This window comes from Strix uralensis, chromosome 5 (genome assembly GCF_047716275.1).
Source record: "Strix uralensis isolate ZFMK-TIS-50842 chromosome 5, bStrUra1, whole genome shotgun sequence".
NCBI classification, from domain to species: Eukaryota; Metazoa; Chordata; class Aves; order Strigiformes; family Strigidae; genus Strix; species Strix uralensis.
The window spans coordinates 7,128,445-7,146,974 of NC_133976.1; the positions used below are offsets into that span (position 1 = coordinate 7,128,445).

General features: G+C 41.2%; 1 protein-coding gene across 7 annotated transcripts in view; it reads right to left on the reverse strand.

Annotated features, from left to right (window-relative positions):
* Positions 1 to 12,936, reverse strand: part of UPF2 (UPF2 regulator of nonsense mediated mRNA decay) — a 65,844-nt gene extending 52,908 nt beyond the window's left edge. The window contains exons 1-4 of one of the 7 annotated variants that reach the window (XM_074869759.1): positions 12,918 to 12,936; positions 6,929 to 7,308; positions 5,062 to 5,841; positions 586 to 746 (exon numbers count right to left, since the gene is read on the reverse strand). In XM_074869759.1, coding sequence (XP_074725860.1) covers positions 586 to 746; positions 5,062 to 5,841; positions 6,929 to 7,290 — 1,303 coding nt within the window. In that variant the 5' untranslated portion in view covers positions 7,291 to 7,308; positions 12,918 to 12,936. Of the gene's footprint in view, positions 1 to 585; positions 747 to 5,061; positions 5,842 to 6,928; positions 7,309 to 9,482; positions 9,592 to 10,129; positions 12,173 to 12,258; positions 12,324 to 12,486; positions 12,769 to 12,917 lie in introns of those variants that run through there. The other 6 variants (XM_074869756.1, XM_074869758.1, XM_074869753.1 and 3 more) reach the window with 6 other exon arrangements.
* Between the last annotated feature and the right edge of the window lie 5,594 nt (positions 12,937 to 18,530).

Here is an 18,530-nt window from a genome sequence, read left to right on the forward strand (position 1 = left end):
TAAGCTCAAGATCACTTCAGACAAAAGGTATGCTCATAATTTCAACAACATCTCTAAATCTAAAATTTGATATTAAGGCATTGAATAGCTCTGCCAGTTAAATGCTGTACTTCTCAGGTCAGAGAGCCACCTAGTGACTTACCTGGCTTAACAATATGTTCCTGCTCATAACAATCATGGCTCAAAATATACTTCAAACCCATTTTTGAACAATTTCAGATTTTAAAACTCTAGCATATACAGTTCTTTAAATATTAAAAAATGCATTATATTAAATGGAAAGGGTTAGGTTAAAAACATGTTTAATTTCCCATTTATTCCTATATTACCTGAAACAAATCTAAAGAGATATTACTTAAGTTACCATAACTACAAGGCATATACAATAGTTATGGTTACATGTCATGTTTAATTACTTTAATAAAAAAAGTGTGTATTATTCATTAGTCAATATCCTTAAGTGAGAAAGCCTAAATAAAAAGAAATCAATGAGAAGAACACATCACTAAGAGGGTTTGGTTAGCATTCCCACCACATCCAGGCCAAGTCCAGCATTCTGTTTACTTGCTTTAGAAGATGGCCTACCCTCAGGTGTTGGTTTCTCTTGGGGAAGGTCAGGCATATTTTCATCCAAAAGATCAGCTAGAGATTGAGAATTTGCCAACAGCTTCTGATATGACATTGCAAATTCCTCATATTGCTTGTGTCGATCTTCACTCAGCTCTCCTTTGGAGTGAAGAATGCGCCTACAAAAATCGAAGTTACAGTAAGACAAACTCTTTTCTTAAAATACAGTTGAGCTATGCTGAACCACTACCAATTTTTCTGAGCAAAGCTAACCTTCCCTCTTCCAGGGAACTGTGAGAATTCTAGATTAGACCACAATAGCACAAATATAAGCAACGCTATTTTTTTTCCAAACAACCCTACTGAATTACCAACTTCAATATCATTGAGGATAGTACAGTCACGGAAGTTCTAACTTCAATGTCCAAACAGAAAGGCTAACTTATTTTTTTGCCATGAATATCCTGTAAGAGTCCTGTGCTATGAGACTTCTGTTGTAAATTAAAACATTCAACTTGCATGAAAGCTGGATAAAAGTTGCTTTGCATCTGTAACAATACATTTCCATGTTGTTCAAATGATTAAATGGGCAATCATTGCCAGGAGGCTCAAAAAAAGTTGCATGTCAAAAACAGCCCATTAATTTTCCAACAAACCAAGTTATTTCGAGGCTATCAGTCCAAATTAAGAGCAGTTACATGTGTTTTTTTCACTTGCACTTTGTTTTCTGTTATGGAACTAGCCATACTTATTTTAAATTCTCATTTTTGAAATTGAAATCCGTTGTCGAAAGCAACTTGCATTTGAAGGAATGTAATCATTGCTTACAAGTGCACAGTAAAGCAGTTCCACAATTACATACAGCACAGTACAACTACAATTAAGGCCATTTTGGGATTTTAGACCAAAAAAAAAAAAAAAATCAAGAACTTTCAGTAGTTTGAACCAAATATACAGAACAAAGTAATCTCTGCTAGTACAAAACTTGCCACAGAAGACTGATGAGACTGTCCTCCTTGATTTTGGGTTAACTAAGAATAAGCTAGTTGCTCATTAGCAATGCTCCAGTTTGTTCTCAACTGGGGCTCCTGAGAAGTGCATTTTCCATCTCTGGTATGATCCACTCTGCATGAAGAGCTCTCATATGGACAAGGCACAGTCAGTTCTCTACCACTCAGGGACACTTTGGGCCAGCTGAGCTGCTTGGGGGCCTACTACAGCAAAGATACAAACGGGTTCAAATTAAACATGGACTTTCAGAGGGAAGCTGACAGAATGAGTTTGCCTAGCAAGTTTCCAATTCATTTTACAGTAGCTTGAATAATGCTAGTAACAGTGGACTAACTAGCTGTAACCACTGACAATGCACCCTGCACTGAGATGAAAGCATCAGAAGATAAGTTTGAAATAAGGTGCAAATGCCGTAATTCCTAAAGCAAGTTGTATCATTACATTATCATTAGGCTTTTATTAAGCAATAAGTTTACAATCACATTATTGCCAAAAGACCCAAACATTTTATGGCATAAAAATTCTAAAACAGTTTAAGCAATGTCAGTTGAGGGATATCAGTTTTGGCTTTTTTCAGTTCCAGGCTAATTGTAAAACAAAAGTCATCTTTGTACACAACACATTCACAGGGCAAGCAACAAAATCCCTTATACCTGCTCAGAACCAAAACTTGACATAGATGTCTTGCTAGAGGGCAAGCAGCAGTAACGCTAGTAAAAGTTCTATTTCTTGTCCCTCTTACAAAAACACACCTATAGAACATGTATTACCTGCTTCTGCAAAGTAGAGCAAGAAAAATTAACAAATTAAATAACCACTGACAGTTTCTAAAGTGCAGTAGTTCAGTTTGGATTCAGGAAATATGTTAAGTGCCAATTCGCTGCCTTTCCATGGAGACAGCTTTCCATTAGATACATATTTTAAGTTTAAAATATACCAACAGCCTCATAAACATGAGCACTGAAGCTCCGTGCTATTACTAAGAAACAAAGAAGCTAAGTGCTGTAACAGCGGTACAAGAGTTTCAGTTCTCAAAAGGCAAGTTTTAACAAATTCAAGCAAGCTAAAGCATACTAAGCAAACTTTAAGAAGCACAATTCACTTTTGAATACAATTAAAATTACAGCACACAGTACTTATCTTACTTCATGTCTCTTCAGCATTTCACAAAGTGCCACAACACAAGTTCAGCAGATCTTAAAAACATCCTTAATTTAGACAGAAGTTTCTTCCACACCTAACACTCATTTTTGAAAGCGCACACTAGAATTTGGGAATCAAGTTGTTTCTTTCCAATGATACAGCCTGAACAGATTTTGCTGTGCCCTTAGCTGTGTAACCAAACCGTCAGGTTCTACTGTCAAAGTGTAACTCAAGGTAGTTTTCCTAATTATCCACTTGCAGAAACCCTTGTGTCTAATAACACTAATTTTACCTAAATGATTCAGCAGGTAACACAGTATTACAGCACTGTTAAGGTCAGCATATTAATTTTCAATTAACTCAACCAATCTGTACAGCTTGAGTTATTTCACAGTCACTCTCCTGACACAGATAAATTCAAGAGGATTTACCTGACAGAATATCATAACCTAAACATATATCATTGCTGATGCACAAGAGGGAACAGTTCACTCCCTGTTCACTTCATTGGTTCTGGAATAACAGTGGGAATAAAAGCTGTTGCTATCAGCAAAGTGGATCAAGTTTTAATTACACAGAGGACTGTTTTTTCCAATAGGATTATTGCTTTTTTTTAAAACAAGCAAACAAAACCAAACAAACCAATCAACCCCAAAAAAAGCAACCAACCAACCACACAATCACTTTCCCCAAATCCACAGTTTAGGAAGATTTCTATAGTACTCCCAGACTTCTTACTAGGCAAGTTTCTGTCTGCACTTTGATCACATGCAAATGCCAAGCATCTTCGTTATAGTCATGTTGTAAGCAAATGAAATTAGGCAGAAAAATTTTCTGATGTCTTGTTTCTTTAACAAAACTTACTCCCCAATTTTTATTAAGCAGTTAAAATAAACACCTTAAAGTTCAGATAGCGATAAGTAGTAGAATTATCTTAATCCAGTGATAAACAATAGTTCTTCACATTCCTTCCCCAAAACAAAGCTTTGCACCCAAGATCATAGGGATAATTCTGATAAGGTGCATAAAGAGGTCTCTAGCCTCATCTACTCAAAGCAGGCTCAATGATGAGATCTGGCCAGGCTGCTCAGGGCTCTATCCAGCCATTTTTATCCAGCTGTGCAAGTACACATTTAAGTGTAGTTCCCTCGCCCAGATCACCTACGTTCTTTCTTCTTCATGATTTCTTAACATTCTTCATCTCTCTTGGATATTTTTTTTTCACTTTATTTCCTATCATACAGACTTTATAACACTCACTCATTGAAATCCCAGCCAGAACCAATTATAATTGAGAAAGTATAAAAGTTTATATTCATTAACTAAAAAAAAAAAAAAAACAACTAAGCCAGTAACACACTTTAAAGTAATAAGGTACTTGTAGAAATAATAGCAGCTCGAAAGTCAGTTTACGGTCCTGTGAAATACAACAACTTAGCTGACTGAGACCAGATAGGACTGCAGCACAATACCCATCAGCACAATGGATCCAAGTTTAAAGCCTTGGTTTGGGAACATCAAATTTTAATGTATTCCAAGCATACACTTGGCTCTGGACTGATGTTCAGCCTTTTAGTTGAAACCTGTGCCTACACCATAACATATTCATTTCTATCTGCCTGGAATGCTTCCAAAAGGATTTAAGAATGACCATGTTTCAAGACCAGCAGTTGGGTTTAGGCTGGTTCCAATAATGACAACTAAGGATGCTTTAAAGAAGAGCAAACAGTTATTGAACAATGCTATCACAGAGGAAACTAAATTACTCAGATCTCAAAAGTGTGTATATTCATACCCTTCGATACTGGTATTTCACACAGACATTCAAAAAGGATTTGAACCAAATTGTCTATACCCTCCAACATTTTAATATATAAAATTTGCCCACATTAACAAGGTATCCCTTACACTTCAGTCTAACCTAATTTTTCTTCCACACTAGTACACTAAAAAAGTAAACAAGCCAAAGCCATTGTGGCATATGCTCCATTAGGTACTTGTGGGTGGAAAGGCAGAAATCAAATTGTGCCAACTGGAAAAGGACAGTACCAGCTGGGAAAGAAACATTACCCTCAAGCTGCTAAGGGAGTATCACCAAACTAATAGAGTTTAGAGAATTAAAGCTAAAGGTCAAGCTCCATTTCCATTCAAAGAGTCTCTCTGTTTTTCTCTTTTGAAGTATTCAGAGCAAATTTAGAACTTTTTTAGATATATTGCAGAATACACTTATCTTCTACGCACCACTAACAGACTTTGTTCACAAATACTGCAACAAATACAGGCACTTCATAAATAAACTATTTCTTTCTCCATAAATAAAAAGCAACATTCAAGTGTCACCTGTTTTGTCTTTCAATATTTTGTAGCTCCCTGTGGTCCCTTTTCAGGTGTTTGGTCAAAGACGTAAAGTATTCCTTCAACAAATTCTGGAAGGGCTGTTGCTTCTCTGGGCTAATTATCTCACTAGGAGGAAAGCTCAAGTTAAACTTCTCTGCAACAGTTTTTACTTTCCTTGGTACCAAACCAGCAATGTCATCTCCACAGTGCCGACAAAAGCTCATAACCACAGAAACATGACTGTGGGATTCTCGATCAGCGTTAATAATATTTTTAAGCTGCTCATAGATTAAAGACAGACCTTCCTTGTCAGTGAAAATCCCAACTATTGTCAATTCTGCAATGAAACGCAGATCAGTTCTTAACTTGGTAATGTTGGAAGTCTTCTCTTCTTTCCTTGCTTCAAAATGTTTTTTCCAAGCCTGAAGTAACGAAGGAGCAAAATCAGCATAGCGCTGGTGAAAGAGGGAACACAAGTGCACGGCGCAGTTCACATCTGATATTTTCAGTTTGGCTTCCACAATAGAAGCTACTGCTTCTGCAATGTATTTGCTTAAATTCAGGCTATTGAAGTCATGAGACAAGGAGTCCCTTTGTTGCTCTGTAATGGTTTTTAGCTTCTTAACAAAAGCTGTGTTCTTCTTCAGACTGGAATCCAGTCTGCTGAAGAAGTTTTCCTCAGGGCGATTGTCTGGTGCATTCTGGTTTTTGCTGCGAAGCTCTTTCCTTGCCTGATGGCGCTCCCAAGCCTCCTGATGGAGTTGATGTGCTTCCTCTTTTTCTCTAAGAGAAATAAAAATTAGTCATTTTCATTACAGAACCTTACTTTCAGGTTAACAGTTCAAAGGAAGAAAAAGTCATAGTTGGAAACCCTCCAGTAGTTCTAGACCTAATTTTCCCTTAATATTAAAATAATCTTTAAATATTTAACAAGTTAATCCTAGAAAGCCAAAGCATCTGCTTCATAAACTGTTTAATTTTTTTGCTGCAAAAGGCAAGTACTACTTGTTACAAAATGAAATTTCTCAAATACTTCTATGCAGAACATATTAATCCCAAGAGACTTAGAAAATATAAACACAGAACTCCATTTACTCCAGATGGAGATGAAGTTCTTCCAGAAGAGGACAACAACCTTTCAAAGGTTACTGTGTTACACAGATAAGGGCAACCTTTTATTCCCAGACTACTGGAAGTACACAGAAAAATTTTAGTAGTTGAAATACATCTGTCCCAGCTAGAACTCAGCTATGACATTGCCTCAGTTTTAGAAAGTGGCATATTTCAAACAAGAATGTCCGGAATCTTGGCTTTATTGATCTAAGGATGCTATCTTCAACACTGTAGTACCTTTTGATAATGTACTAAGAAACACTGTCTTTGTAATATCACATATTAAACCACCAGGTTACATTCTGTGTTTGCCATCGAGGTATCAAGTGTCTATGACTGATTAAAAGAAATTACAGCCATCCCACACAGTAGGGATGTTCCTGTTATGGTCTGTGGACCTGTTAGAGGCTATATTCCCTATTTTATGATACTAACACTTCTCCCATCTTAAAAAACTGTGCTTCTCTATTCAACTATAATTGTGCCTTATGTGGTCATCGCATGGAGAACACTGTCAAAAACCTATATTAGAGACTAAAGTAACAGAGGTTAGAGGTGAAAACTCAAAACTATGCAGAAGTCATAAAGCACACTCAGCAAATTTTACATGGCTAGTGTCTACAACACAGGTAGTGTCTACAACACTACATACAACCTATAAGTAACTCAAAGAGTTCATCTTTTATAATTCTGCCTACAATCCTGATAGCAGGACTACAGCCATTTGACACAATGAAACCATTAAAAGACAACTTACTTCAGTTGAGCAGCTGCTTCTTCTTGTTTCTTTTTCTCTTCCTCCTCTTGTTTCTTTTTCTCTTCTTCTTCAAGTTTCTTTTTTTCTTCTTCTTCTTTCTTCTTTTGCTCTTCTTCTGCCTTTACTTTATCCTCTTCTTTTTTCTTCCGCTCCTTGTCTTCCTTTTTTCTTTTATCCTCTTCCAGTTTTTTCTTTTTATCTTCAGGAACCTTTAAAGTCTCTCTCTTCACACCAACCTTAACATCCTCTTTTGGCTTCTCCCTGGTGCTCACTGGTCGTCTTTCACTAAATTCTTTTTCTTTATTATTTAACGGAGATTCTTTTTCTTCCATATTTGCTGACTTTTTGCGCTCAGCTGGCATTGTGTTACCCAGGCAAGTCTGTAAAATCACAGGAAAATAAGTATTTTTAACTGTTGTTCATATACTAGTCACTTCCACAGCCCACCCAGACTCATTTCGTTCTTAAGTAAGATAATTCACAAATGCCTGACTCATCAGAATAAAACACAGGTTTAAGTAAGTTTTCTCGAACTAAGGAGTAGAACTAACAGGTAAAAAGTAATCATTTTGTTATAGTGTTACACTGCAAAGTTGTCTTCAGCATGACTCGTGAAGTTGAAGCATTTGAAGTTTCTACAACCCTAGGAATACAAGATCTGGGAACATAAAAAGAAGTCCATCTGAAAAAAATCCAAGACTGATGAAAGCAAAGTCCCCCCAACTTAAAAATAAATATTTGATTCATCGTCATGTACCTGTGCCTCACTGACCTTTCTACACATCTCCTAAGAATACTCTCCCTTCCACTGCCTCTACTTAAGATCATAGGATAATGCAGGTTAGATGGGACCTCAAGTGGTTCAACCTCCTGCTCAAAGCAGGGTCAGCTATGAGGTCAGACAAGAGTGCTCTAGGCTCCAGACTTGAAAACTGCCAAGGAAGGAGATTGCACACCCCCTCTGGCCAACCTGCTCCAATGCCTGACTGTCCTCATTGTGACAAGACATCATCTTGCTCCCCTCCTTCCTCACCTCTCCCAAGATTTCCCCAGTCATCTTGAGCAGTCTTCTGCAGAGCACAAGTACCAGCTGGAAGAGCGTGCTGTGCTGACTAAGATACACACACAAACCTTCTGACAACAGAACAAATGGAAATAATAGCAGAAAGGCTACAATTATGAAGAGGTATCAAAGGCTCCAATTTGTATCTCTTTCTACTCAACTGATGTTTTTCTGGGGACTTGCAGGTGCTTTAGCATCTTTGCAGTTTCTAGCCCTCTAAGATTTAGTTTCATTTGGCTAAACATACAAAAGATAACATATATTGAACAAGAAAAGGTAGAATCACAGAATTACTTAGATCAGAAGGAAACTGTGGAGGTCACCTAGTTCAGCCCCTTGCTCAAAGCAGGTCCAATGAGATCAGGGACTTGGCTAGCTAAGGTTTTAATACCTCCAAGGACAGAGATGCATTGGCCACCTCTGGGCCCCCGTTCCAGTACCTGAATAACCACACTGCGAAAAAGCTTTTCCATACCATCCTAGAATTTGCTATAGCCCATCCTGTGTCTGTTTGTTTTCATATTGCACATGAAAGCTTTGAGAAGAACCCAGCTCCACCTTTTCTGTAGTCTCCGGTTAGGTTGTTGTAGACAGTAATAAGACTTCCCCCTCTCTTCTTACAGATTAAGAACCCCAGTTCTCCCAGTTTCTCTTCAGGTATCATGTCCTCCAACCCCCTAATGATCTTGGGGGCCCTCCAGTGGACTTGCTCCAGCATGACAATGCCTTTCTTGGAACTGAGAATCCACAACTGGATGTGGTGTCCAGATGTGGTTTTCTAAGTACCAGATAGAGGGGAAGACTCATCTTCCTCAACCTGCTGGGCAACTCTTGTTACTACAGTCTAGAATGCAGCTGGCCTTAATGCAAGGGCATTCTGCAGACTCACGTCCAGGATCAGATAGGGCCAGACAGGACTGAAAAAGGAAAATGGAACCACCTAAGCCTTATTTACTTCAGGCTAAATTAATTTCTTAAAACAAAAAAATAATTTTCACATATTTACATGCTTCAAGTTAAGTGCATATATAGGCAGGACATGATTGTATGTAATATACCTCCTAAAGAACCATCACTTAGTTTTTATTAGTAATACCAGTTTGATTCACAATTACCACCCCTACTTTTGCCTTTCTAACATTTATTCAGACTGGATGATGAAAATATGCTAAATTCACATATTTCCTGCATCTACTCAACAAAGTGCATAATGAGACTCTTGCACTCCAATCTAATGTAGAGTACTCACAGTATTATTTTTAACTATTTTGAAAGATATTTATAAATAAGACATCACACTAAAGAAAATCTCTGTTTCTAAGTATTCCCCATTCCTGCCCCCACCTGCCAAACAAAATGACAGATTCATATACTCACTATCCCATACGGAACACTACATTACAATTTTTAAGATGTTCGTCCAGGTCTCCTGAAGAAAAAATTGTTTGCAAAAATTCACAGTATATTCAGATATGGGCAGAGACAACTTACCAACCAAGAACCTATTTAGGACTTGACCTCTTTGACAGCAACTGGCAACAGCACCAACGAAGAAATGTTTCTGACACTGATTTATGGAAGTGAGACCAATCAAATCAGCATTGCTTAAACAAGTACTAGCAAATTTGGCTCCCTAATGCATGTCTACAACTAAAAGGTTTCACAGTTCAGTATCTCAGAAGTAACAGATTTCAGAAACACTGATCTACATTATCTGAAAACAGTATTATGAAACCAGTACTTAACCAGGGGGGGAGGGGGGGGGAGAATCAACAAAACCCAAACAGCCAAGCTGTCCCCCAAACGTCTTCATATTAAAGGCCTGAACTAATTTTTCCGTCTCCGTAGGCCAGTTAAGCAGGACCTGTTCCTCACAGATCCATGTGGGAGATGCAGATCCTCTACATTGGGGAAAAGGGGTTGTTTGATTAAAGAAGTGCTGGAATGGTATGTCACAATTCCAATACTCCAGCTTTTATCTTTGTTCCCCACCTGTTGTTAGTAGGGTAATTCAATTACAATTTGGGGGAAAAAAAAATCCAGTTACACACATAACTTTTAACAACATGGTCATTTACCACAATCTACTCAAACGCTCACTAATTTTAGGAACTCTGAATTCTGTTTGAAAAACGTACCTGACATTTGGTTGTATAAAACAGAGAAGATGGGATAAAAAGAAAAGGCATGAAGCATAATAGGGTACATTGTGATTTCAACCACAAGGCCGTATTATCTGCTTCTTCCCATGAACACTGGTGACCAAAATAACCCCAACAATCTAGTCTGTAATAGATTTCTGTCCTGCATCACAGAATACTTATGTTACAATACTCCTCACTACCTGCTATGTACACAGCTCCTTATCTCACAAACCCTTCCGATCGCACTGCCAGCTCATTTGTGTCAACCAACCACTGATGGCAGCAGGCAGTTGGTGTGGTTGCTGCCTCCAAGCTACAGACAGAGCGACTCAGCACTCAGCACAGTGTCTGCTAACAGCCTGGACAAAACAGAACTGTCCGCGAGCGTGTGCTATCGCCCTTCCCTTCGCAAGAATGTTAATTTAGACCTTGTTACTTTTCTTGGGCTGCCAGTTATCACAAGATCTGTAGAACGTTTATACTTTCAAAACACCTGCCTAATTTGTTCGAAACTGGATGAAAAGTTCAGGAGTTGTGGGAAGCAGAATAAAATGGGAAAGAGACACGCAGCAGTCTCGCCTGGGTCTCGTTTCTACAGGGAAGAAGGCTGAAGATACACAGTTTGGTCCAGATTAAGGGAATGGTAAGAAAACATCAAGAGAAACTTAATCATTAAGAGAACTTCTATTTAATACCTAATGTTTATGTGAATGTACTGATGAAAAGGCAAGATAATGACATGAACTTCATAAGCCATTAGATAGGAAGAACTGCCACTCACAGCTAAAAATTAGAAAGAACAGAGAAAACAAGATACTAGACAAGTGTTCCATATGCTTTTGGACTCTCAGCAATCCATTTCTGTGACATATAGACGCTTTAACACTCTATCTTCTTAGTTTCATCACTTATAGCTGCTACTCTTCCAGACGAAACTATTTCTCTTATTTTTTCACTATTTGACCTACCTTAATCTTAGTTCAGAAATTTTTTATTGTATCTGAATTTCTACTTAAGTTTTTTTCATACTGATCTCAGAATTTGAAAAACTTATGGAACTGGGTTCATGATACTCTAGGCTCAGAAACTTAAGAAACAGGTCTTAAAATACACAGGCAACATTTAAGAGAAAGCATCTATGTACGTACTCTCAAGGAAACCAAAGATTCATAAAAGGTATTGAGCATTGTTAATCTAGGCACCATTCTGAATAAAAGGATAAACATCCTGACCTTGGCCTGATACACTTAAAACTTCTCAAATCAATAAAAACAGCCTATTGTCACAGACTGCAGTACCATGGAAGCAGAATCTCAATCCTGGCAAACACAAGTATGGGGGGGAAAAAAATACAGCTTTATTAAACTAAGCATATTGAGATTTTTCATGTTCTTTTTTAATGCTACTGGAAACTAAATTGATCACACAAACATTCCTGTATGCACCTACTCTATTACAAAACAGATAACAGAGATAAAGAATGTAGGCAAGATATCTCACTTCTGACTAGCTGAAAAACCTCAAAAAGCAACAAACTTCTCCGTTGTTAGAAATCACACTACTAGAAAATTAAAAGTTCCAGGAATCGAAATGCAATTAAGGTTTATCTTAAAGGGAAGGAACATAAGAAAAATACCGTGGTCAATCAGAAGAAAATAAACTTAGCCGCAAGTTTTGAAAGATAAGACACAGAGCAAGACAGGAAATTACTGTGCAGAGAAAGAAGGCCCCCCTACCACTGGCAGAGAAGGCAGGCCTGCCTAACCAGCCGGGCAGTTTTACTTTCGATTCCATACATGTCGGAGAAAGCGTTTTGCTGTCAGATCTGCAGCAACATGCTTTTCATTGGGAAAAAGAGGCCTAGAGACAAGTCATTAAATATACGCGGAGCAAGACGTCTTAGCGAACAACCCTCACAACCCTCTTGGCTTTCCGCAGGACGCCCCTACACATGTCAATCCGCGTAGACGCCTGTAGACGCTCCAACAGCCCAGCCGCCGCCTCGGGCTCTGCCTTCCCCGCTCGCATCGCAAGCCTGAGAAAAACAGCCACCTGCCCCTCTCGCTGCCACCGCCTCCCCGTGCCCTGCGGGCACCCTCACCCTAGCCCTTCCTTCTCCTCACCCTCACGGCCCCCTCTGCCCCGGGACGCCTCAACCCCGAGGAACCCTCTCCCCGCGCCGCCTCACGGCCCCCGCCTCCGGCAGGCCCCTGCGCCCTCCCACCGCCTCCCGCGGGCCCTCTTCCCCACACACCGCGGCGCCGCCCCACCCTCCGGGCCGCCCGGCGCCCCCGCCCTCCCCAAGCGGCTGGTGGCCCCGCTGCTCCCCCCCGCCGCCTCAGGCCCGCTACCTCCGCCCGGTGCGGACATCGGCCCGGCGTCCCGGGGAGCGCCAACTCCTCCGCCCGCCGCGGCCCCCTCCCCGGCGCGCGAGGCCCCCTCGCTCCTCTCCCCTCACGGCGCCCGCCGCGCTCCCTGCCGGGCCGCCCGCGACGCTGCCTGACCGACAGCACCGCCCCGACCGAGCCCGCGACGCCCGCCCCGCGACGCCCAGGCGCGATAGACAGGGCGACGCCTTCTAAGCGCGCCGTGGCCGCGGCTCCGGTCGGCTTGGCGAGCGACGCTTCCCGACGGGCGGGGGTCAGGCAGCGCGGAGGGCAGCCCCGGGCGGGGTCCTAACGGCGGGCGGCCCTGCTCGGGTTACCGGGAGGCTGCGGAGGCGGAAGTGCCGAGGGGGAGGGGGGGGGCGGGGGGCTTGGCGGCGCTGTGGGCGCTCCCTCACCGCGGCGGCGGGGGAAGGGGGCCCTGGATGGCGCTTTCTTTGGTGGCCCCAGCGCACGATTCGCCTTGTCGCCCCACGTGACGTCACTGCCGTGACGTGCCTTCGGCCGTGAGGCGTCACGTCGCGTCACGCTGGTCGTCAGGGCAAGGGCGGCCTTTGTGAGGGGACCGCGCGGCGGCTGTACCGCACGGGTGAGCACCCGGCACGGCGGTGCCTGATCTGTCCAGATGTCACCGTGATAAAATACCAGGAATAACAGTGGCATACTACCAAGTTGTGACATCATCTGATGATCCAATGGGTGTCGTCTGTTGTGTTTTGTAGTCTAAATCTGGTATCTCCACTTCGTCCTCCTGTCAGTATTCCTGTCTGGACATCCCTAGGCATTTTACAATGATAAATTTAGTTGCATAAAACTTTGCAATTTATTTGAAACGCTGACGATCTGCACGTCTGGGCATGGTGTTGGATGTTGGGCAACTCTAAAGTTGCCCAAGCTGGAAAATTTCAGAGTGAGAATCTGGTATTTTTAGAATGCAGATTCTTAAGCAGTGAGGTTTCCGACAGAAGCTTTTTCGTAGGTATGGGGAAGTGTTTACACCCCTCTAGACTTAGGAGGAGCACACACGAATATTTGGCCACGACAGCAGGCACAGGCCTGGATGTGCATAATGAAATTATTCAACTGTTAAAGCCACCTTTTATTCAGAGGCAAGAGTCAGCCCAAATATAAGACTGTGTTTACTGATGCAGAGTTTTAGGTGTACTCTGCCAACTGGTACAGGACTAGACAGGTTTTTTTTCCAGGAAAGAGCTCTCCTCCCTGCTGTTTAACTTAATTGCTCATTTTGCAGACACATCTAAAAATCTCTTTCTGGAAAAGTTTGAAAGGATGAAGTCATGCTTATTATTTATATAGATAATTCAACTGCCCCTGCTAGACAAAGATTTTATTTACTTGCCAAAATATCTCAAGTTATCAGGTTGATTAAACTGATTCACTAGAGTGGAGAAGATCCATGTGCTAAACAGAGAAAAAAGGGTTTAATGGGGAGGTGTTCTGCTGATCGAGATGCTAATTAAGCTCAAGACACCAGAGTGAAAAGAGTAGGCTGATTTTACTGTTAATAATCAAAGGATATAACTAAGTACTACAGAAAACAAGCAGTAAGAAAAATACAGAATAGTACACTTACTTATTACTACATACAGCTAAGCAAGGCAGTGCACCTAATCATTACTACACGATGGGGAGAATAGCGATTAAGAAAGATACACCACCACTTGCATACGTTACCAACATCCAGACCCGCAGTCACTGGGGAGCCCCGGTTGCAGCGACGATCTACCTTTCCCTGCAAGTGGGAAGTCCTATGCAATGTGTCCATCCATAGGTGAGGCATCCAAAGTTGCTGCAAGCGGATCCAGCCTTATATACCCAAAAATCAGCAAGCCAGAATAACTGTCACCTTTGTTTTGAGCAGAAACATCTGGTTTCATCCTCCTGTTGGATTCCACCCAAAGCCTGGCAGGGCTCGGGGGGGAGAACCAAGGGAGTTTCTAACAAGGTCAAACACTTGGGTTCTCAGCCTTGAGCAAGGCTAAACAAGGAAAGTTGGATGTGTTCTCACAGTATTTCATCCTCACTACTGATTATATTCTGTCTAAGCTACATCTTTCACTAGTGAGCATACATATTTGTTAATGATCAGGTACTAATAATTAACGCTAATGGTAAGACAGATTTTAGTAATTTGAAGATACTAATAATGGATAGAGTTTAGCTGTGAGGTTCATCTAGAGGTCAACTTTGTTTCAGGTCCTATTATTCAGGCCATAGCACTACAGGAGGGTAACTCCGTGTTAGTGTTGGTGCTCTATTTTCCAAAGGCACCAATCCTGTAGACTGTCAGTGGATGACTCGGAATTGTTCTTTTTTGGGTCTGGTTTGAAAAGGCAGACTCAGCATTATGTTAGGCTTAAGTATCAGTTTCAGTGGCATTACGTTAAGAAATGTTGCCTTATTTTGAAGCATGATATTGCTGCCTTTTCTAACATGAATAAAATGCACTATCACTACAATTTTGAAAGGAAACAAAAGCTCCTTCTGTATTTATACCACATTCCCACACAGCTACAACTGTGTTGGAACTGTCTTTTGTAAAGACCATGCAAGTAAATCCTGTTTTACCTCTGATAGCTCAGAAAGCTTTATAAAGTACGTGTTTCATTTATGTACGTACTGATCAAGTTTTCCTACTAACTTACCAAAAAGAAAATCAAGTAGATCTCATTTCCTGAGTCTCCGATATAAAGCATGTCTTTCATTTTTTTAATTCCTGAGGCTGTTCTTCCCAACTTTTTCAATATGTTTCCTCAATTACTGGCATCAAACATGCACACAGTATTCAGAGAGGAATTACAGTTGTGCCAAATACTAGCCTAATGTAGAAATTGTAGGTGTTCTCAGTATTTCCTTGTAGCCAAACCCAGAAAATTATCTTTTTTTGCCAAGTGAGCTGATATTCACATAACTTTTTTAGACCCATCTGTTTTATTCCCATGATTTTTGGAGATTATATATAGTCACTGTTTCCTAGAAAGGAGCTACATTTTAGTGCCTATACTCTTTCAAGGTGTAGAGACTTGCATCTCATCCTGGTGACATAAATCACATTTGCTTATGTCCAGTCCATCTTGGCACTCAGATCCAAGATAACCTCTCTTTACCACATACCTCTAGCTGACAAACTTTGTCAGGACTTAGTTTGTGGGCAGTTTTCTCGGGTTGATATAACTACTGAAGTGGCAAGGACTATAATCCCTTTAGAAATATTCCCAGCTGATAATGATTTTCTATTTAAAATATGGCAAGTTTAGATCTGCTAGGTAGTCAGCCACATACTATTTAGTATATACAACCTCGATTTTGAAGCATATCTAGTTTTATTAGCCAGAACATCAGGTAATACTGCATCAGCCTCACACAGGACTCTTCCCTAAGATAGGATCTCTGTGCCAGAAGAGTCAGATCAGAAGAGTCCCCTTGCAGAGCCAGAGCATATGCCCTTAGCAGCAGTGTTTCTGCTGGCACAGGTACCACTTTATCACATTTAGACATGAACCAAAGTCAACAAAACCTTTTATTGACCTAGATATAGTTACAGCAAGGCTTTTGCCACGTGTAATCATGTCCTACGCAAGACGCTGGCAAAAGTCTGCAAAGTACTTAAAATCATTATTAACTGAATTTTGAATCACAGAAAAAAAACCAACAAGTTGACTTGATGAGATTTATCTTCCATAAACCCATGCTTACACTTGATTAAGCCAGTAAGTGAACCTGTATATACAAATATTCCATTACTTCTCCGAGATCCACATTGTGTAACTGAACCATCTCATTTAGACCTTTTTAAACTTTGGAAGATTTTTAATGTTCAAACCTATTCCTCCTATCAGTGTTAATTGGGAAATATTCAACTAGCTCTCTATCTGCTTTAAAGCAAACCCACATTCATAGCAGCTATTGGACTGATACTTGCTTAAGAACTGTGGAAAAGTATTTCATCATCATGCAATCTGCTTGCAACATTTGTCTTTTTCCCCAAGCACAGAATAGAAATATTTAACTATATCAACCTTTTCTTCCTGTTTAATGTCAACTCCACAAAACCATGTGATGTTGCAACATTATTTTCAAGGTTCTTTTGTTCTAATATACATTGAAAAAAAATCGATATTCAAAGCCACATTTCTACTATGCTTTACTCTGTTGGCCACCTGTCAACTGTCCTTCTATAGCTGTATCCTTTTGCCTTCTTTGCAGCTTTAAATACCATTCGCTTTTATTTTTCTGCCAAATTGGCTGTTATAAATCTGCAGAAAACCAACCATACAGTCCTTAAGGAACACAAATGGCCCATCTCCAAGAACTGTGAATATCATAAAATCCCTGGCCAACTGTGGTGTCATAACTGATTCAGTTGCAAAATGCAGCTCCACCTGTTCCAAAAGCATATAACCACAGTTTGATCTGAAGGAAAATAATACTCTGATTTCCATGTTGTGAAGGCAATCTACAAAGTAGATTCATAGGCACAGCCAAGCCTGTGGAAATGTAACTTGTCAGTACCCCTCCTGCCTCCCAGGCCTGCATTCACACAAAGTTTACAGAATTACAGAATGGTTGAGGTTGGAAGGGACCTCTGGAGGTCATCTGGTCCACCTCTCCCTGCTCAACCAGGGCTACCTAGAGTCAGTTGCCCAAATGGCTTTCAAATATCTCCAAGGATGGAGACTCCACAACCTCCCTGGGTATCCTGTTCAAGCGCTTGGTTACCCTCACAGTAAAAAGATGTTTCCTGATGTTCAGACAGAGCTTCCAGTGTTTCCGTTTGTGTTCATTGTCTCTGGTACTGTCACTGGGCACACTGAAAAGAGCCTGGCTCTGTCCTTTTTGCACCTTCCTTTCAGTTATTTACACACATTGACAAGATTCCCCTGAGCCTTCTCCAGCTGAATAGCTCCAGCTCTCTCAGACTTTTCTCATATGTGAGGTGCTCCAGTCCCTTCATCATCTTCATGGCCCTTCGTTGGAGTCTCTCCAGTATGTCCATGTCTCTCCTGTACTCAGGAGCCCAGAACTGGACACAGTACTCCAGGTGTGGCCTCACCAGTGCTGAAGTAGACGAGACCTGCTGGCAATACTTTATCCAATGCAGCCCGGGATACCATTTGCCTTCTCTGCTGCAAGGGCACTTTTTTGGCTCATGTTCAACTTGGTGTCCATCAAGACCCCCAGGTTCTTTTCTGCCAAAATGCTTTCTAGCCAGGTGGTCTCCAGGATGTGCTGGTGCATGGGGCTGTTCCTCCTCAGGTACGGAATTTGCACTTCTTATTTAACTTCATGAGGTTCCCACCAGCCCATTTCTCCAGCCTGCCAAGGTCCCTCTGGATGGCAGTACAACCCCCTGGCGTATCATCCACACCTCCCCGTTTGATGTCATCTGCAAACTTGCTGAGGGTACACTCTGCCTCATCATCCAAATCATTAATGAAGATGTTAAACAGGACTGGACCCAGTGTTGACCCCTGGGGTACACTGCTAGTTACTGGCTTCCAACTAGACTTTGCACTGCTGATCACCACCCCCTGGACCCGGTCATTCAGCCAATTTTCAACCCACCTCAGTGTCTGCTCAGCCAGCAGCTTGTCCATGAGGATCTTATGGGAGACAGTATCAAAGACCTTAGAAGTCCAGGTAGACAATATCCACTGCTCTCCCCTCATCTACCAGGCCAGTCATGTCATTGTAGAAGTTTATCAAGGTGGTCAAGCATGATTTGCCCTTGGTGAGTCCATGTTGACTACTTCTGATGACTTTTTTGGGCTTGATGTGCCAGGTACATAAAACTTCAGGTGAAGCTTTTAGATTTTGTTAAAACTTTGTTTCTCTGTAACTCAATGTCATTTTTTGGTAGGTTTTCCAGAGGTGATACTGTGTCTTTTCGCAGTCTAACCACAATCCAGCACACCGTATATACAAGATTAAGCTTTGAGCCGTTTCAGGAGAGACCGTGTAACAGGCAATTTGGGCAGCCTTCTCATGGG